Source organism: Fundulus heteroclitus, chromosome 9, assembly GCF_011125445.2.
Source record: "Fundulus heteroclitus isolate FHET01 chromosome 9, MU-UCD_Fhet_4.1, whole genome shotgun sequence".
In the NCBI taxonomy this organism is placed as follows: Eukaryota; Metazoa; Chordata; class Actinopteri; order Cyprinodontiformes; family Fundulidae; genus Fundulus; species Fundulus heteroclitus.
The window spans coordinates 24,364,556-24,385,750 of NC_046369.1; the positions used below are offsets into that span (position 1 = coordinate 24,364,556).

The 21,195-nt window shown below is 42.8% G+C and overlaps 2 protein-coding genes across 4 annotated transcripts in view; both read right to left on the minus strand.

The window, feature by feature from the left end:
• Window positions 1-10,508, minus strand: part of zfyve9b (zinc finger, FYVE domain containing 9b) — a 13,994-nt gene extending 3,486 nt beyond the window's left edge. Inside the window, exons 1-13 of the mRNA XM_012864809.3 lie at window positions 10,354-10,508; window positions 6,974-7,752; window positions 6,734-6,833; window positions 6,444-6,646; window positions 6,139-6,250; window positions 3,858-3,980; window positions 3,573-3,728; window positions 3,239-3,463; window positions 3,071-3,153; window positions 2,830-2,934; window positions 2,593-2,743; window positions 596-676; window positions 150-312 (exon numbers count right to left, since the gene is read on the minus strand). Coding sequence (XP_012720263.2) covers window positions 150-312; window positions 596-676; window positions 2,593-2,743; window positions 2,830-2,934; window positions 3,071-3,153; window positions 3,239-3,463; window positions 3,573-3,728; window positions 3,858-3,980; window positions 6,139-6,250; window positions 6,444-6,646; window positions 6,734-6,833; window positions 6,974-7,752; window positions 10,354-10,417 — 2,345 coding nt within the window. The 5' untranslated portion in view covers window positions 10,418-10,508. The remainder of the gene's footprint in view (window positions 1-149; window positions 313-595; window positions 677-2,592; window positions 2,744-2,829; window positions 2,935-3,070; window positions 3,154-3,238; window positions 3,464-3,572; window positions 3,729-3,857; window positions 3,981-6,138; window positions 6,251-6,443; window positions 6,647-6,733; window positions 6,834-6,973; window positions 7,753-10,353) is intronic.
• Window positions 10,509-10,771: 263 nt separating this feature from the next.
• btf3l4 (basic transcription factor 3-like 4) lies at window positions 10,772-19,409 on the minus strand. 3 transcript variants are annotated; one of them, XM_012864755.3, is made up of 6 exons: window positions 19,302-19,409; window positions 18,911-18,972; window positions 15,939-16,052; window positions 15,598-15,799; window positions 13,663-13,731; window positions 10,772-11,120 (listed from the first exon to the last, which is right to left on the minus strand). In XM_012864755.3, exons 2-6 carry the CDS (start codon window positions 18,962-18,964, stop codon window positions 11,074-11,076), a joined length of 486 nt encoding a protein of 161 aa, XP_012720209.1. In that variant the 5' UTR covers window positions 18,965-18,972; window positions 19,302-19,409; the 3' UTR covers window positions 10,772-11,073. The 3 variants fall into 3 exon arrangements, with proteins under 3 accessions (XP_012720209.1, XP_021173332.1, XP_012720210.1); XM_021317657.2 differs by lacking the exon at window positions 19,302-19,409 and adding an exon at window positions 19,114-19,295; XM_012864756.3 differs by lacking the exon at window positions 19,302-19,409 and adding an exon at window positions 17,564-17,683 and having other exon boundaries at window positions 18,911-18,930.
• Between the last annotated feature and the right edge of the window lie 1,786 nt (window positions 19,410-21,195).

A 21,195-nucleotide genomic window follows, 5' to 3' on the forward strand; every position in this document is an offset into this window, starting at 1 on the left:
GGGTCAGGACATGATTTGCAAACTGTACATCTGGTAATTTAAATCCTGAACTGTTGACACAACAAAATGAAACATTTAAATTCGTTTTCAACTCTGGCGTATTTGTGGTGTCGGGCCGAGCTCAGCGTCAAACAGGTGGAAGCACCAACCCTTTATTCACAGCGCACTTCTCCTCCACCCACTGCAAACAAACAAGCTCCCGGCCCTCTGGTTGGTCGAGGCGCCCGCATGTGACGGTGTAGTCTTTCATCTCCCGGAGCGACCGGCGGATCTCCACCATGGTCTCCACGGTGACCTGCACCATAAGCCCATCTAAGGAGAAGGGGACAGTAATACAAGAAAAACACACAAACAGACACAATTTGGGGGATGGGGGGGGGGCACACACAGGCACACATGCATCAACAGGCAGCGACACACTCCTGACAAACAGCCTGGTAAATTATTCACACACACATAAACACACACACAAGATCACATTCTGAATACACTAGTTGAGAGGCATGGATGTTGGATTAAAAAAAAATGTCCTGTCAGCAGGTGACATTGCAAATGTTTCAGGCTTCACTTCTTATATCACTAGATGTCCTCCTACCCTCTACGATGCTGGACTTGGCCAGGCAGCCTGCAGAGGCTTTCAGGGCACTGCTGAAAATAAAAAAGCATGATCCAGTGACTAGAAAGAGAGAAAAAGACAAAAAAGAAAAGAAAACTAGTTTTAATTCCTGTTACAATTGGCTGGAGAACACTTTGTGCCCCCTGGTGTTACAAAACTGTAACTGCAGCCTTCGTTCTTCAAACAATAAGATACACATTTTAGGTTTCTGTTGAATGTGTTTTAAATAAAATAGCAAGAAATACAATGCCATTGGGAATTTAGTTAAAAAAAGTTAAACTATTTAAATAAATGTACGAAATAAACTGAATAATAATAGTAATAAAGCAATATTCTTGTGAATATTCTCAGACATCCAGGGCATGGTAAATCCCATGAAAAAGCAAAAGAAAAAAAACAAAAAAATCAGATTTTTTTTTTGAGTCATTACAATTAAATCAAGTACTCTTGCCAACACAAGTAATAAGGCCTTCTGAACTTTCATTAGTAATGTTTAATCCAGAGTTGGCTTGCCATCTGCAATTGATCGCGGGGTTATGACGGGACAATAAGGCGGCTTTTGCCTCCAAAAGATGAAGAAGAAATGCTTTAAAATTTTAACAGATCAAGCAACATTTTGAAGACTTCATGTTTGAATATACAGCGCAATGATTTCTTCTGCGTTGGCTTTTTGTTATCACGCAAACATGTGTAAGATCATCCAACAAATGTCTGATATCAGACAAAGATAAACTGAATAGATACAAAATGCTGCTTTAAATGACGTTTTAGCCCCATGAGAAAACACAATCTTACATTAGCTAAATGTGATTAACCACTATTTTGTTTTGGAAAGATGGGATTAATTTTTTATCAGCAACGCAGGAATAATTACGACATGACATGTTGAATAAAGAAAACCTTAAAGAACCTGTCCCACAACATGAAGTAGGCTTGAAGATCTAAAAAAAAAGCAACACCACATAACCTGATCTAAAGAAATTCAAGAAGAGGTGAAAAACAAACTCAATGACATCCATTAATCTAAAAAAGGGTTACAAAGCCATTTCAAAGGTTTTGGGTCTGGAGTAAACCGCACTGAGAGACATTATCCGTAAAAGCAGAAAACGTGGAACAGCTGTGAACCTTCCAAGGAGTGACTGGCCTGCAAAATTACTCCAGTTAGGGGATCGACTCCTCCTCGCGGAGACCACAAAAGAACCCGGAACCACATCTAAAGCACGGGAAGCCTCCCTTGCCTCGGTTAAGTTCAGGGTTCCTGAATCAATAATACGTAAGAGATGGGCCACAAATGGCATCTAGGAGAGATGAAACGGTTTAGGAGGTGCGCGTCCTGAGACACCCGGCAAAAAGCTATCACGGCACCGCCTGATTTTAAAATCTGGCTGATGCAAGCAAGAAGGCAGCCACCAAATGCTTCCTCCTTTAAGCCTCCCACCCCCACCTTGAGGCTTTCTATAAACTTTTGGAGACATTGACCTTGTCATTATATCTCCAGAAAAATGGATGTTACTCAAAGACTTACAACAATCTCCCATTGTGAATTTGAAATATATCTGCCTCTTCTGTCAGTGTGGTGTGTACCCTGCTCCTGGGTTGTTGGTTGTATGTTTTATTTATTTTTTATTTTTGTGATTCAGACCAGTACTGCAGTGTAAACTGCATCGCTCTGTATACTGTATGTCCGCTCCAGCCCTCACCTGTTTGGCCCAGTTCAAAGACTAAAAATAAAGTAAAAAAAATAAATAAATCTGGCTGATGATCAGAAACATTTAGGGGCTCAAACAAACAGAAGAAACCACTGCACGGTGTGCTGCATGATGGAAACAGAAAGGTTAAACCATTTACATTTTTTTTTTTACCTTTCAAAGAAGTGTTAACAATCATTCTGAAGGCGTAATAAATCGCACAGCGGATATACTCCAGAAAGAGTGGTTAGAGATTTGGGTTTAAAAGGTTTAAGAGCAGAAGATTACCTTTCCGAGGCTGGTTGTGGATGCTGATTGCCTGCGTTTGGTACTGGCCGTCGTCGGTTTGCACACAGATGAGGTGGGAATCTGCTGTCTCATTAAAGGATGCCCCTATTGCCAGCACATGCTCATTGGATTTATTTATGGCCTTCATTAGCTGAGACAAGTGGACAGAAAAGGCACAATGTGACAGCCGAGGGACAATTATGTTTGAACCCCCCGTTTAAGGCGGAGTCTTTATACCTCGTTATACCCGGTGGTCGGTATGTTTATGAGAGTCTTCTGAGCCTCTAGATCCACAGTGAGCCCCGGTACTAACGGTAGGCTGTAACGGTGATTCCTAAAGTCCTGAAAAACAGGAAGTGCGCACAGGTCAGAGTCTGCGACGGGAAGTTTGGCAGAGGTTATGACACCGGACTTCCCTCTGCTGCTGGTAAATGCGGTGTTGCAAGAAGTGAAAGCTGTCGCAACGCGGCATACTCACGACTAACAGTCTCATTATGGTGTGGCCGATTTCCCCAAACAGGGGCTTCCTGAACCGCACGCTGTACAGCGGACACGGGTAAACTGGACAAAGAGAGATAACGAGGGTACCTCAAAGGGAAAGCCGAGACATGAAAACCGGAGGGTGTGACGGAGCGGCCCTGCTTACATCTGTACTCTGCGCCCAGCCTCAGCATGAGGCGCAGCGGGAAGGCTTTAGCCCAGGGCACCTCGGCTCTGTGGACCAGCAGGCCAAAGAGGTAGGGCTGGTTGGGCAGAGGTAGACCTTGAAGGGACTGGAGAGTGGCGCGAACGTACAAGAAGCCCGCGTGCTCCTCGCTATCCAAGAACCGGCTGCCGAACAGGAAGAGCGACAGGTGCCTGACAACCTTCCCTGCAGGAACACAGGGCTGAAGGTCAGCCGGGTCATGACGACAGGCCAAACACCTGGTAGGGGAAGAGGCCATGTTCACTGTTCAGGCTGACCGGTCGGACCGTCTTACCGGTCGCAGTGTCCCTGTAGAGCTGGAGGAAGTGGCTGAAAACGTCTTTGGGGAAGGTTTTCTCGTCAGGCAGACACTGAAGCAGCACCACCACCTCCACCTGGCCCACAGCGTGCATCCCCTTCGTTGTCACGCACCAACACTTCCTGTTAACATCTATCACACGTGTCAGACGACGCCTTTAACTTTCGGGGTTATCGATGGCAAAGCAGATCAGGAACATTAAACGATTCAAATTACACTTTTGATGCTATAAAAAAAAAAGAAGAGAGATCAAATACATACAGTTGACAAGCTTGACCATAGCAAGCAGGTTTGCATTGAGAACGAACACCAGTGGCTTGGGTCGGCCGCTCTCCAGCTCTTGAAAGAGTAACATCTCGGAGGGCTTTTCCTCCACGGTGTAGTCTGAGTGGGGGGGGGGGGAAAAGTTACACGGCTGCCGACTTATCCCCTGCAGCTCCGGGCCAATGTGCGTCAGTCCATTTAAACCTTTTTTTGTCTGTCTGAAAGACAGTTGATTCATTAGTTAAAGCGATGACTAATTATTGATGACGCTAATCGAAAAGGGAATAATGAAACTAGGCGGCTCAATTTGAGGGCGTAAGATATTGTAGACTTTCGAATAAATGCATTGGAAAGAGGTTCATAAAGAAAAGCCAACTCTAGAAAATAATATGATAGTAAACGATAATTTAATAAGGTTTTTGAGCCAATGAGGTAGACAAAAAGTAAAACTAAAGTGTAATCAGTTACACCGAAATATGTAAAAGGCAGTTTTTTTTGCCTTTTAAAAAAAGTATAGTAGAGGTTAAATTTGTCACACGCACTCATCAAGCATAAATACTCATCAATGCTCACCAGTAAATAGCATAATACAGTTTTATATTATTACTAAATGCAGAGTATTAAATCATTGCCTGTAGATTTAAAAAGGCTAAAATGATTCAGTTATTGGCCATTATAACTTGTGCTTGTGCCGAGGTATTGCCTTGTTTTGCAGTTTATTCATTTCTTGTAATGAATCTAACTTGCCAGTGTTGTTGATAAACGAATTTTGACTTCAGGATGAAGATTTAGAATTATAGAGAGTGCCAAATTTGACATGATAGTGAACATCCAACGGCGCATTAAAAGCACTTCATCTTCAGCTGGGAGGAAAATGTACACGTGGACAAGCCAGATCCCATCTTAAAGCCTGAGCAACCTGCCAACAATGACAAGAAGAGTCTTTAAAGGAAAACTAAACTTTCAAACCTAGGAACACAGCACTGACTGTCAAGCATGGTGGCAGTAGCATGATGCTGAGGGTCTGCTTTGCTTTGCTGCAAGAGGTAGTGGTGAAATTTCACCAAAGAGGAGGGAATAAAGACGACAGAGGCCTAGCGCCAGATTCTTCCCAAACACCTATCAAAACAGGCTTCAGAGTAGATAAAGCTGTCGAACAATTACGCTTTTTGAATGGCGGCAACCTCAGCCATGATGAAAATGTGTGGACTACGCTCAAAAGGCAGGGTCCGTGCCATGGAACCAACCAACTTAAACAAGTCTGACATTTCATTGCTTTAGTCTGCATGTATGACATTAGATTAGAAGAAATACACAATAATTAATCAGTTGTGCCAAGACCATAACGTCAAATATCCAGCTGGAATCATGTCAGAAGCACGTTGCTCAAAGAGGGCCTTAATTCCCGCAAACTTGCAAATTGATGTCTACCAAACATCTGGTGTATATGTGTACTGTATGCTCGAGCTGTTACGTACAAATCTGACCATGTTTGAATTTAAAAATTATCCAAAAAGAAAATTCAAACTTGTGTGGCTGTTTTTTTTTTTTTTTTTTTTTGCTTATTTCTAAAATGTAAACTTCTGAACTGATCTGTGCTTATTTTCGGCAGCGGTTAAACATGAATACCATTAAACGACACCTGCAACATGAATCATAGGTTCACTCCCAGAATAGAGGGACGTAGACATAGCCTGTATGTGCTCTTCAGTACGAGCTCAAACACAAGAAACAACCGTGTGAACAAACAATATTGCAATATGAGGACTCTAGGAATAAAAATATGTTGCTGGAGTCTTCACATTACCAGATCTTTGTCCCTCTCCTTGGAAATAGGGGAAGTCGTCCAAGAAACATTGGTACTTTTCTGCACAAACATCCTCTCAGTTCTTTCTAATCTCTCTTATTCTCCCCGATCAGTTTGCACATAAAAGTCTTCTGGAGAATGAAATTACAGTCAAATATCTGTACAAATGTAACGTCCCCATTACCCAAACTATTTCTCAGTAAGACAGGCTGATATATCAGCAGAAGGCAATTTGATGAGTGAATTGTAGGTCCATCCTTGCGTCTCTTTGAGGACGTTCTGCATACGCTGCTTTAACTTTACTCCCTCGGCTCTTTGCGCGCAAGACGCAGGCATGCCGCTGAGATTCGAGCCTCACCTTTCCAGCCTCCATTGTTCTCCCGGTGTTTTATTTCCTCCGACCTTTGCTCTCGCTGCGAGGTGCCGCGATAAAAGAGAGCGGAGAGACACACAGGGTTCCTGTGAACTCACCTCCTTTGACTCCAGTAGAGGTTAGGATGGGCGGCAGGCCATCTAAGGGGATGAGGTTGGCAGAGCTGCTCACTAAGGCTGTGGGGCCCCAGCCATTAGGACCACAGGCCTCCTAGAGCCGCATTGGAAAGGAGAAGAGTGCCACATATCCATAAAGTATTTCCACAACCAAAAAAAAACCAAAAAACATCCAGTCTAATAGGTACAGAGCAATGCAAAAATATTCACACCCCTTCAGCTTTTCCAAATGTTCTCATTTTATTTAGGTTTTCTGTCTGGTGTGTATCTGGGTCTTTTAAACCTACGTTAATCGTTGTCCTCTGTGGTTTTACGGTTCTCCTGATCTGCGGGGAACCAGCAGGACTCCTGGCACTCTCGCCCATCGCTCGCCTCATCAGAGGTGAGAAGGTAAGCCCTCTCACCGGTGTGCTGGGAGCTGACTCAGTCTGCTGGCCGCCGAGGATGTCGTCCGCAAACCACACCCTCCTTTTCCCTCTCGGAGGAGTCCCTGAAGGAAAAGACAGGATAGTTTGGTAGTGCCTTTTGTTTCTCCATAATGCGTGGCTACAGACAGCAATAGTGATATTTCACTTACTCTTGATGAGGGCCGAATGGCAGGACACACAGACCCGCCCTTCCTTGCCATCCAGGTGTGTTAGTCTAAACTTTAGATTTGAGCAAAGCGCACAAAAAACCTGCCGACAGGAAGACATTCATTTCACAGAGCGCAAACTGGGTTTCAATTCAGGCTTCATTATTGCATAGAAGAAGTTCAATTCAGGCTTTATTATTGCATAGAAGAAGTTCAGCTTTCGCATGATCAAACTGCCCTCACCTTGCCACAGGCACGGCAGTGGTGCCTCCTCTTGGTAAACGTAAACCTGGTCCCACACTTCATGCAGACCTGAGCTTCGGCGTCAGGAACCCACACTGGAGCAACTTCCCCCAGGACGTCGTCCTGGTCCTTGGACAGAAACCCAGAGGGGCTCATCTGGGATTCATTATCAGGATCCATGGAAGGATCTGCATTTTTCCCCCTTGCTTCTTCCCAGCTGGCTGCCTGGGTCCTGCCGCCGCACGTCTCATCTCCTCCTTTAGATCTGAGCTTCTTGGACTCCCTGGTCTTGATGCACGGATTCTCATGTGAAACGGTAGAGTATGCTGCAGCTTCATCGGAGCAGCAGGAATGCTCCTGCTGCTCCTGGTCACTTTCTTCCCTCTCCTTTTCCTCAACCACAGACTCCTCTTTGATCGGGAGAACTTGAGGCTGAATGGCTTCCACCTGATCCCCCTCCTCTGGCCAAGCAGCCTCGGCGGGGCTAAAAACCAGGGTGCTGGACGGATCGCTGTCCCCCCATGTGGAGATGGTGGTCACAGTGCAGCTGCCCTCCTCCAGCGTTGACTGGGAAGCTGCTTTGGTGGGCTGCTCCAGTGGGTTTTGCCCGCCTTGCCTCCTGATTGCTGCATCTGAGGAAGCTTTGGAGGGAGAATGCGGTCGGAGTTGACTGGAGCTCAGTCCAGGTTTGGTCATGTCTCCATCTTTGAGGACCAGGAGGCAGGGTCTGTTAAGCCACTGCTGCTTGGAGTCCTGGAGAGATGGGTTGTCTCCGTCATCTGTTCAGGCATAAAGGGAGACAGACACATGCCGTTGTCTCTGACTGTTTACACAGACTGGTTGCAAAATATGCATACCCCTTAAAACCGTTTCTTTTCACATTGCAAACAACTAACATACTTTGTGTGATAGACCTACAAAATGTAGTGCAGTTCAAGTTTGTGAAAAATAACATTTAACATTGTTTTTTCCTTTGTTTAACTGAAATCTAAAGAGTGTGATTCAGTTATTCTGCTGCAATTAGAGCTGCAAATCTTCTGGGGAATCGCGCTACCAACTTTGCACATCTAGTTGTTCTGGACCATTCTTCTTTGTAAAAAAAAGCTCAAGTCCAATGGTATTCTGGTAGATAAATATATAATGACCTACAGTGCTCCATGTTTCTTGTTGCAACACGACCATTATAACCTGCCTTATTTTATATATATATATAGTGTGTGTTCGCACATGCATTTTGCACATAAGCACATAGGTGGATACTCCCCTGCTGATTATACTTCTATTTAGCAACGTAGCACTTAGTATCTGGGAAATCTACAAATGGTTGAATGGGACTTGTACAAATCTATAATTCCTTCACTGACATCTTGTCTGATTCACAATATCACAAAAGGAAGCCTTCCCAAATGTTTAAAGGGATAGCAATCCTATAAACATCAAATATTTCAGTAAAAAGAGGAACGAAATAATACAAAATAATAATATATATACATATATTATTTTTATATATACATATTTATTTATACACACACACACACACACACACACACAAATGCACAGGCATGTAGCAAATGGAATTTTTTTCCTTTTTCTAGCAATCCTAACCAATGTTCCCCCTAATTTTTTCATGTGTCTGACCTTTCATTGGACCTCTGTGAGCAACGCCACACATGCACACTAAGGCTACATTAAGTGAGATTATAACAAGTTACATGGCTTACAAAAAGAATCAAATTACAGCAATAATTTCTGATTTAACCCGATTACATGAAAAAGACATAAATCTTGGATCTTGGATTTTATTTCAGAGTAGGGGTCCTGCTAAGGAAGAACTGAGAGACATTACATCTTCCAGAGTTCAAATTTTATTGCAATTAAACTATTTACATTTCGTGCAATGGAATTTAGCACATGCATGTCATACTGTGCAGCCTAGCTTCGGTCTGCTGCAGGGCAGCTGTGGCTGCAATGTAGCTCACCACCGTCAGGGTGTGAATGTGTGCATGAATGGGTGACTGCTGTGTGAAGCGCTTGGGGTCGACGGACTTGATAAAACGCTATACAAGTACAAGCCGTTTATATATATATTTCTGTAGTCCTCAGGCATGCATATGGTTATATAAGAACCATATAAACAGAGCTGTTTTTATTTTTTTCATAAACGGAGGTAAAACAAGAAGGCTGCTCAGGAACCAGCAGAAGCTGCACAGGAACAACAGCGCTCCAGGTACAAATAGCAGGTGTAGCGCTCAAAAACCAACCAGATTGGTTGACAAACGGCACTTACGACCTCAGATAAGTAAATCCCAAAAACACAGCCACACAAACAGCTGACACGCAGCAGGAGAAACATAGGCGCACACCGCCACCTGCCCAGCTATAAAGGTATCTGCCCCACCCATCAATCAATGATGCGCTCCGACCAGCACCTGGCGCACACACAGTGGACCGTACGTAACACCATCTCACCAGAATTGCAAAAATGGTACAAAATAACCTGTTTTATTGTTATTTTGTTAATAGTTCAGCTTGGATTTTATTTTCTCCGCTGCATAGAGTTGCTGTGCGCGCTGAATCCAGATGCAGTGCGAGATTGCGCATGCGCGCAGCTTCCAGGGAACAGCAATCCTAACTAACCTAGAACAGGAAGTTTAGTCTGATTTAATGTCACACCGTGAAGACATTTTTTTGTCTTTTTTTTTTTTTTTTTTTTTTTTACAATGTATGCAACTGTCTGGTTTAATCTGTACAGCAATTATATACACGCCAGGGGTACACGCCACTCTTATAACTTGCTCAATTTCTGCATATTTTTCTACCCTCTGCAGATGTATGAGAATATTTCCTGCAGGTTGCTATTCTACCCTGCCAATGGGATTAATAGGTGTGCGTGTGTGTTTATACTGCTGCTAAATGCCGGGATTTGCGTCAGATGTTGCGGATGGTCCTTCCCAGGTAAAAAGCTAATTAAGTGGCCGGTTCTGCACGTTGGAGCTGCACTGCAGCGTCAGTGAAGGAAAAGGTGGGTCGGGTGGCGTCGCTCCTGCTGCGGGGAAAAGATCCGTGTAAAAAAAAAAAGCACTTAAAGCGGCTGCAGGGCTGCAGCATCCCGCTCACCGCGCGCTCTCTTACCGGGACAGTGACGCATTCGGCACACACGTGCACATAAGTGTCTTAACCAGCACGCGGGGATGGGTATCGAGACCGACCCGGCGGCAATGCGATGCGTCATCCGCCTGGTTACATCACATCCATCCGGACAGATCGCGTGTGCGGACAGAAACGCGCATGTTTGAAACGACGTGTCATCGTCCTGCAACGCAGCATCAGATAAACTGGATCCGCGTGCCTTAAACGCGTGTCTGCATGCGGCTTCTTACCCTCCGTCACTTCCCCCAGGAGGCTCTCGTTCTCGTCATCCCGGGCAGAGAAGAACTTCAGCATCTTTATCCTGTCACATCTGAGCGCAGAGGAAAGCAGCAGTAGCTTAAAAGCGGAGAATAAGATGATTCCTGCCCCTGTCCTGTAGCCCCCCTCCCTCTCTGAGATCCCCCCCCCCCCTCCCACCCTCCACAGTGTCTCTCTGCAGCTCTTTGAAGAAATTCAAGAGGTGTGCAGAAACGCACAGCCCGCAGGACAGTGTGCGAGCCAAGATAACGCGGTATTGATGCCAGCCTTTCACGCTGTTTCACCAAGTCAGCACAATACAAACAGTGTGATTCAACTCCAAGCACTACATCACTGAGGGGGGGGAAAAAAATCGCTTCATAAAATCTCCACAATGATCACAGCACCATGTAAAAAAATGTTCATCACATTTATTTTGGCATAAACAACAACAACAAAAAATGTATTAAGACTTTCTGTGTCAAGCATGTAATCTCCATGATGACTGACAGTAAGGTGATGAGCGTTAACCAAAAAAACAAAAAAAACCCAACAGGTTTTCCACACGCCAGCTTGACTAAGGAGGGCGTTGCTGTATTGTAGAAAAGTCTCTGGGATTGTTGCAAATGATATGGGATTTGTCTGGACAACGTGGACGCGTGGGGACGTTTCCGGGTCTTCTCGGTCCAGCCCGGTCCACGAGGTCCACCGCGCTAGATGGCCTCGTTCTTTGAAGCCTCGTCAAAGTTCTCCACCAGATCTACGACACAGGAGAGTTAAAAGCTGTTAGTCGTGCCGCTATGGTGCTTTGCGACAGCGTACCTATCCAGTGGCGGCCACAAACCTCCATGTTTTCTGTTGGGATTTTATGTGAGAGACCAAAAAAAAAAAGAAAAAAGTAGAACATAGTTGTGGAAGCAAGATGATGCAAGGCTGGCATTCATTTCTATATGAACTGCAAATCAATACTTGATGCTACTACGGTTCTAACTACACTATGAAAAGCCTCCACACAGCACAATGCTGTCACCACCATGTTTCACTGTGGGAGGCGTATTGAAGGTGATTTGCCATGTTAAGTTTTCCTCATACACATTTAGGCAAATAAATAAATAAATAAATAATACAATTTGGTGATGGAGCACCTCCTCCAGCATGTTTGCCATCGCCCCGCCTGCCTGGTCTGTGGCAAATGTCTAATGGGACTTCTTACAACTTCCTTCTTACTACTCTTACAAAAACGACCACATTTGTGGAGTGGAGGACTAATCGCTGACCTTGCAAAAGATTCTGCCACCCGAGTTGTGGATCTTTGCAGCTCCTCCCGAGTTGCTATGGGTCATAGGGTGCTTCTTTAATTAATGCTCTCTTTGTCGGGCCTTTAGGTGAACGGACATGTCTTGGTAGGTGCCGTACCCTTCCCATTTTCAGACGGTAGACTGAACAGAGCTCTGTGAGGCGCTCACAGCTTGGTGTTTTTGTTTTATAAACTAACCCTACTTTAAACATTCCCACAAATGTCTGACCCATCTGCTGTGTTCCTTGGTTTTGTTAGATATTATATGAAACTACAGGCTGCTGGAGCTGTTGAAAGCGGTCCCTGGGAAAATAACCAGAGGTGAGTAGTAACTAGTTGCATTTACTCAGTTACATTTACTTGAGTAACTTCGTGAACATAATGTAGGTTTAGGGGTAGTTTTACGGCACTGTAGTTTTTACTTATTACTCAAGTATCACTACTCTTGAGTAAGATTTCTTGTTACTCCACCTACTGTGAGGAACTTCATGAATAAACAAAAAAATGCACCACCAGAGAGACAAAAACCTAGACATTGTTAAAATGAGACTTCTTATTTGTACACAAGGTTTGTTATTTTAATGTTATTTTCTATCTGCTGAGCTCATCGAGCCATTTGGGTGTCAAATGAACGTACAGCAAACAGTGGATATTGTTCTGGGAAGTACTTTGCACTGTTATACTGTATATAAACTGCTGTAAGTATTGCTTTCAAGTTTAATGTTGAAAAGCAAATATTTAGAAAAGTGTTCCTTATACCTGAATTTGTTATGTTGCAATTACGTTATTCTTTGTATATTCTTTCATTTCTGTCTTTAAAGTACCAGAATTTGCGCATGACCTTGTATTTTTGTCTGTCGGACTACATAATTTTTTAAATATCAAATCATCAGTTGTCATGATTAGTTACTCAGTACTTGAGTAGCATTCTTACCACATACTTTTTTACTTTAGTAATTTCTTGGCTGACTGCTTTTTACTTTTACTTGAGTAAAAATATGTTGAAGTAGTGCTATTCTTACTTGAGTACAAGTTTTGGCTAATCGACCCACTTCTGAAAATAACAAATAAACAGAGACAAACAGATGTGACGTACATAGATATGGACAAAGGGGACTGATAAAGGGAGACGGGTCAGGTCTCTCAGTGGCAGCATGCTCTTGGACACCATGCTCTTACACAATCTATGAGATAACACCCAAGTGGTGATAAATTTTATACTGATGTCATGTGAGGAAGTGTACAGCCCCTTGCACAGGTTTGCACCTAGATTCTATAAAATGCTAAAGTGATGATCATTCGAGGCTCTTTCTCATTTCTTTTTCCCATGACAGGACGGTATTATAAGATCCTCAGCTGAATATCTATAAGCCATTTCTCTGGCTTGTTTAGCTTGAAAGGTTTAAAGTACAGTTTCTGTTTTGAGTGTAATTTCCTACAAAAAGAAGTATTCAATGGGTAACCACTTCCTGGAGGTAAAAGGACCAGGCAGGATGCAGAGAGGCGTCTAACCACCAACAGGGGGTGGCAGCTTTTACGGTCTTCATGATGCTGTTTGTCGTCTAATGTTCTCTAAGAAACATGTGAGGCCTTCACACAACCCGTGTGTTTATACTGACACTACATTAAAAACTTTCAAATTCGCCGTTATGTGAATTTAACAGGCAGTTGGTTGCAGCAGATTTTATTTAAGGGTGTCACAATAAAGTGGGTGGATCACAAAGGCACACCAAACTTTTCAGATTTGTAACTGCAATCAATTTTTAAAATGGCATTATAATTTTCCTTCCACTACATAATTATGTGCCAATAATAAAACCTAAAAAAAAAAAAATCCACTCTGGTTTCTGGTAGTGGTGTGAAAAATGAAAGTTGTATGAATACTTTTGCAATGCACTGCACATAAAAGTTACTCCACAGCAGCAAAATTAGATCCAGCAAGCTCACCTGAATTTGAAGGACTTAGAAAGTCTCTAAACATATTTGACATTTACAAACACCATACCTGGAACTTCATCATCATCCTCCTCCTCTTCCTCGATGTCTTCTGGCTTGGGAGCTTTGCCGTCGAGAGCTGAGAATAAAGATTCAAAACGTAAACATCTTAAAATGGCATAATGTGAATGCAACATCTTCCTTGAGGTCAAATCAAACTCAGTAAAGTCATTTTTAAACAATCGAGGGGTTTCTATGGGGTTATTTAAGAGATGCAACGACTTCACACAGTGCTGAGAAAACCAAAGATAACCAGAGATAATGAACAATTTAAAAACTAGTGTTAAACTTGGACAGAGCTTGCAGCATCTCTCCATCCATAGTTTTAATCAAAAGATGCATGTCAATAAAAGGTCAATTTGAGCTGCAAAATATATTGAATCGTAATCGTTAGCTCAACATCAACGTTTGCAATATGGCAACTGAAAAGGACCGCTTAGATGCAATATTTGGTAGGATATATCATCTACATATATAGTTTCTGAGATGCTAAAGGTCACATAGCTAAGGAAAAGGAAGAAAAGAGTTTAGGAATATGTGGCTTACTCGTAACAGACGTTATCATCGCAGTATTCAACATCACAATAATAGACTTTCATGAAATTGTGGGGGCTTTCATTCTGTCTACAAAACAGGGTGGAGAGCTCATTTCCAAAACCAAATGTGATTAAAATGGTAAAAAGCTGGTTGACTGCACATCAGCTGACTTAAAGATCTGTTAGGAAAGAAAAAATCCAGCAGTAAAGGATGGACTCAGGGTGTAATAGACTTATAATGAAGAAATTAATTCATTCTTTGCCCAGACACTGCCTACTTCTAAATCATCCACTAACCCGTTGAGCTGGATGATTTTTCCCCCCCCAATTACTAGAAGAGTCCAAACGCCAATGTTCAGCTTGATGAGCTAGAAAACGATCTCTCAGTTCTGGAAACAACATCCGTCATCAGAGGCATCAAGGCTAAAGCCCCATTCATACCTCACGTAAAAGACAGATACGGATACGTGTGGATTGTTTCATACATTCTAACTGTCGATTTCGTCCGTATTTTGACACGAAAATTGGGAGCTTACGATTACGGACGAAACGGAGCAATACGGAGCAATACTACCGGAAAAGGTGGGGGCGATATTGAGTTTGTAGTACAAAATGTCAACAAAATCACGAAGAAGGTTACAATTCTGGGCTTTAAACAATGGCGGGATTCGAGGAACGACTTGCGGAGCTTGTCCGCAACTACCCACACATATGATGTGTCGTGTCCGGGGCACAGGGACAAACATAAAGTTTACTTACGGAGCAAATACAACAAAATCACGTCTTGGACTGTCGCCATGTTTGATCAATGACGAATTATTGGCGCCCAGCACTGCCACCTAGAGGAAATATTGGTTATTGCGCACCACAACGGACGGAGGTCTGAAGGAGTCAACGGATAGAAAGTACGGACAGAAATACGGACGTGTAGGCCACACGTAGGGTATGAATGGACCTAAGACAATCTTACTGTCACGTTTTAAAGACGAATTTCAGATCAGCTTCACACCATTTCTATTGGCAATGTTTGGAAATTTATTTTGTTCCTATGACCCTGCCTCCCTCCATGCACCAGGAAGGGTTTTATTGGCTGAAAAAGGACAAAGGTCACCTAATGCCAGCACTCACCGCCCTGTCTCGCTTCACAAGGAAGATGGAAACTCTTGCAAACGTTTTGCAAGAGTTTCCATCTTCCCAAAAATGGGGAAATAATCACGCTAACTAGTCTCTGGTACAATATTTGTGCAGAAAAGATATATAAAAACTGTATTTGGTGACAAAAAAAATAAAAACATATGAAAGAGGAATATGTTCTATCAGTAATCCAACATTTTGGGCCGGTAATTATTTCCCTGTAGACCCCCCACTAGCAGCTATTGACGCCATTCCTTCATTTGAGCTGCGGCCACCTTGCCGGGGGAAGTGCTCGGCCAGCTTGCGCAGGCTGCTGAGGCTGTCCGCTCCTAGCTGACTGAGGATGCCGGGAAGCATCTCTGTGAGCTGCTTGGTCTCAGCGTGGCCCGTGATGGCGAACGTGTTGGCCGACAGAGATGCCTGAACCTTGGGGTTGTTGAAGTGGATCACCGTCCCGTCGTCCTTGATCATGTTCACCTGCAGGGCACAAAGAATGGAGCTGGTCTAAAGTCTGCAGCTACATTTCCTGCTAAGAAAGTGAAATTGTGTGGGTCTTTATGAAATGTAAAACTGCTCCATTCAGTGTGTGTGTGTGTGTGTGTGTGTGTGTGTGTACCTCCTCGATTCCAGCTATGTTGTTGACAACTAACTTCTTTAGTGAACTCTGGAGCTTTTTGTCATCTGCTGTTGCAGTTCTGTGCACCACCTTCTTCTTCCTGCGCGCTGAGCCCTGAAACCAAAACACAAAAAGCTCTTTTAACGATAAAGCGAGTTGGAAAAGTGCATATAAACCAGGGAGAATACAAAAAATGAAATTTGATGACTATAAAGTGCTGTTTTTTATTAGTTTTTTTTACATAGTTTGGTGCTGACTTTAATTCATTCCAATCTAAAACCTAATTAAACCATCAACTTAAGTAATAATAATTTGTAATAAATAAATAAATACATTTGAAATACAATAATGTGTTTCCTAGAGTGTCCTCCATGCTCATGAAACAGTGCTGGGAGACACAGTGAACCTTCTGGCATCCTGGTGGAGTCGGACAGCCTGTGCAGCCTCTGTAAGGTCCAGATGTTGCCTCTTGCTACCAGTAGTGACACTGACCCTCGTCAAATGCTAAACTCCTGAAGAGCAGTCAAAAATGAGGAGAAAAAGAAATGTTTGTAGCCTTATGCTTATCAAAAAAAAAACAAAAAAAAAAACATTCCTTATTGTTGGTTCGTCTAAGTCTTTGCCTTTTATTGCACCCGTTGTGGATTTAATTGACAAATCCATTTTATACGACAGACCGGTGCTAAGCAGTTCACAGCTGTGAGGTGAAAGGAAAATCATACATGGTTTTAAAAATAATAATCTGAAAATGGTGGTAATAAACCCAGATCCCATTAAATAAAATGAACCAAAATGCAACAAACTGCTTCAAAGGTCACATACACCACACTGCCAAAAGTATTCACTCACCTGCCGTAACCCATGTATGAGCTTAAGTTACAGCCCATTCCTAATCCATAGGGTTTAATATGACGTTGATCCGGCCTTGATAACAGCTTGAACTTATCTGGGGTGGCTGTCCACACGGTTCTTATGTGAATTTATGGGAACTTTTGACCATTCTTCCCATAAGTGCATCAGTGAGGTCAGACACTGACGTTGGCTCTCAGTCTCCACTCTAATTCATCCCAAAGGTTTTCTATTGGGTTGGGGTCTGGAGTCTGTGCAGCCCAGTCAGCTGCACAGACTCTGCAGGAAGTTGGCGACGCCTGCGCCTCAGCATCAGCTGCCCCCGCTCCGTCACTTTACATGGCCTCCCATGTCATGGCCGAGTTGTTCTTTCCCAATTACTTCCTCTTTGTTATAACACAGAAACTCACTGAGCTCCTGAGAGCGACCCATTCTTTCCAAAGCGTTTGTAGAAACAGTCTGCAGCCATAGGTGCTTGATTTTACACACACGTGGCTGTGGCAGTGATCCGAACTCCTGATTTTAAATATTTGGGTGGAATACTTTTGGCAATATGGTGTATATATTTAATAGAGCCCACGTGTGTGATTTAAGTTGCAATTTAGCACCTCTTAAGTTCTCAGAGGTTTGTTAGAGAACATTAGTCAACAAACGGTACTAGAGATAAAGTTGCCAGTTAGGTTAGAAATCCACATTTCACACTTTCAACGAATGACCCCGCACTGTTCAATCCATCATCTGACACCGGAAAGAGTAAATCACAACTGCAAACCTACCAAGACACGGCCATCCACTTAAACTGACAGGCTGGACAAGGGCACAAATCAGAGATGCGGCCAAGAGGCCCATGGTGACTCTGAGGGAGCTGCAGAGATTCATAGCTCAGGTGGGAGAATCTGTTGACAGAAACACTATGAGTTGAGCAATCTACCAACCAGGCCTTTGTTGAAAAGTAACAAGAAGGAAGCCGTTGTTGAAATGTTGTTCAGATCAAAGCATATTTCTGTTACAACAGTCCCGTCAAAGTCCAGAGTTAAATCCAATTGAGATTCTGCAATAAAAAGACTTGAAAATAGATAAGAAATTTGCTCTCCCTCCAGTCTGTTCGAGCTTGAGCCGTTTGCAAAGAAGAACGGCCCCACACCTCATTCTCTAGATATGCACACTTCCTAGACAAATACTTGCAGCTTTAACTGCAGTTAAAAAGGTGGTTCTCACTTTCAGATTTTTGCAAAACAACGTTTAAAACTCATGTATCATTTTCCTTCCACGTCCCAATCATGCAATACTTAAAGTTGGTCTATGACACCAAATCTCAATAAGGCATTTAGAATGTTGTTGTAACGTAACAAAATGGGAGAAGAAGAGCGAATACTTTTATAGGCCCTGCATTGCTGCATCTTGACACTCTGAGCCATCCTTTAAAAAAATTAATAAAAGTAGCTCTTAGTGCTTTTTGAAACACATTTTAAGACCATAAACTATTTTGAAGACAACATTGCCAGATTCTTTTCCATGTCATCATGAACGAACTCTTAATTCAAAAGAGTAATTGAGGCGATCAACAGAGCATGATGCAACTCCCTGAAATGGGATGTCTTTCAGACTTACCAAAACAATAAACTTCTATGATATATTAATATTAAAACAGTAAAATCTCAGATGTTGGTTTGATAAATGTCTCCAGACTTTCTCTTGCAGATGTTTCTTACAGGGATTAGGCTTTAAATACAGAACAAGGAAGGAAACAGAAAGGAAAAAAGGAAGGAGGGAAGAAAAAAAGTAAACAAAGGAAGAAAAGGATTTAATGAAATAAAAAGGGAAGGAAGGGAGACAAGAAGAAAGAAAGGAAAAAGGGACGGACAGAATGAAGGAAAAGGGTAGAATGGATATTGTATATTTTAGACAGGGGGAAAGAAAGACACAAGGAAGGAAGGTAAGTATGAGACAAGCATTAGAAGGCAAGGAACAAAAGGGAATGAAGTGTGAAAAATATATTTCTATCAATCCAGACCTGGAGGACATTGCGCATCTTTCCAGGGTGTGTATGACCTCTGTATATGTGGCGCTGCTGGCATTTGGGCAACTGCAACATAAATAAACCAAACTAAAGAACAGCTTACCTTTCCTCCTATCCGCACCTGCGCCTGGAGCTTAGCCAGTTTCTCCTGATTCATGCTGTCACCTGTCAGAAAAAAAACACGATGACATCAGCGGCACAATGAGCACAGACACGGCGCGACAGCAGCGTTATGCGCGGCGGCATTAAGCTGGCCTTTTAAACAACACCGAGCAGAGCCATAAAACGCATCTACGGAAAGCGCACACAGGCCAATTAGAAACCAGCTGAGACGATCAGACGGGAATCTGCCAGTCTTGTGTTTGGGTCGCACAGCTGCGCGGATGAACCCGAACCCAAACCCGAAGCCAGCGCCGCCATCCTGCTCTCTGACCACCACAACAACATCCTCCCAGTCCGCTCACAGCGCACAGCCAGCTGCCATCTGCACAAACCTGCAGGAATCTCCTCAGATGTTCGCTGTAGAGAGGCACTGTACAGCAGCTGCTATCTCTTCTTCGCTTCCTGCCAGCAACGGCAAGGTCCTGGGGGTGGTCGGGATTGTGCCGCCACCAAGTGGACGATCCGCGAATTACAAAAATAAAATACTTCTGTTGCGATATTCTCCTGTTGCAGCCAGATTTAATTATTTAATATGCTCCGCGCTGATATCATGTTTGACAGCGTGTTAAACTTTCCCAGTGTGTGTAAAAGAGCTTTAATTTGATGCGTTTTATTTATTTTTCTCTGATACTGCCTTGTTGCATGTGCTATTGATGTACTATACCACTATATTATACCCTAACCCCAATTTTTTTTTTACTTCCCATTTTTTACTTCCAACTTCAATGTATTTTATTGGGATTGTATTTAATAAAATAACACAAACCGATGTACAAGCTGTGAAGCGTAAGGAAAAGGGATATTTGTTATTTTTTTATATTTTTTAGAAATGTCTAAAATGTGTCGCCTGTAGGGAATCACAATTCTCTGCTAGATCTGTGGAGTGTGTGACTAATAATTGTACTTTTTATAGACTCTCTCACCGGAGCTGAAGGTCTTTGCACCTCCTCCAGAGTTCTCATTAGCAGTTTCGGCTGCTTCTCTAAATATTGCTCTCCTCACCTAGCATGTGAGTGTCGCTGGATGGCCATGTCATGGTAGGTTTGAAGTTGTGCCATACCTTTTAATGCAAGAAGAACTGAATTAAAACCCAACATAAAAATACACTGAAATTTTGTAAGGGACTGCATTTATCAACCTCTACACTCAATGTTTAATCTCGGCATGAAGAACTCCTGTTGCAGATTTTAAGATAAACACTGTGAAAGGGCCTTTGCGTAAAATAGTTGCATTTTTTTTTAGTCGCCTTGGTACATTTCTCAGAGTAGAATTGAAATTTTTAAAAACTATTTGTTCAGTCTTCACATCATTGCTCAGCCAGCAGAATTATTGGCTGCACTCTTCCGCTCCTTGAGTTCACATATAAGGCTAGAGTATTGAATCGAGCTTTACAGCTGGCTAATGATGCCTCAGGTCATCCAGCAAGGGCTTTCTTTGAGATGCTTCCCTCAGGGAGAAGGTATCGTTCTGCAAAATGTACTACTGATCGCCATTTACACAGCTTCCCACAAACTGTGATTGCTTTGAACAAAGCATCTTAAACTAGGCACTTGTATGTATGAATGGACTTTATTGTACAGCATTTTTATATGGAGCATTTTTAATATTGAGGCTTCATGTGGCTTTGTTTGTCTGTTTTCTATGTTGTGTCCGCTGATGTGTTTACGTTGACTTTGCGCTCTGAGCTACTTGCAATTTTTTTTCCAATGCAGGTAAAACTGCAAATGGCTAATAAAGTGAATCTGAATCTGATTGTGCCCCCTGTGCACATCGAAAAAAGCAGCTCATCATTTTTTTCAACGAGTTGATAATGCTTTGGTACATCCTTGAAAATGATTATGTATAATTCTAAGCTATTTTCTGCATCATCGGTCGCTCATGTTATGGTGATCAAAATTTATTATAATGGGTCTCTGTCACCTGCAGAGGCTGGATAAGACACTCAAAATGGTTCTCTCCATGCTGCATTACAAAAAAAGATTTTTCTTGTGATGTGGATGAGAATTTGTAGCCCAACAGACAGGAATGTCAGGAGGTGTAGAAAGACCGCAATGTAATTCCTGCAGCATCTAAAGTTTTCCCTAAAGAGATTGTCCTGTGTTCACATGTCGGCTGTTCATTGTTTCTTAGTTTTTGCTCTTTGTGCTATACAGCACTGCCTTTTCCTTTTAGTATCGCAATGACATGATCTGTCAACAAATTACAGTACAAACACTAAAATCTCCC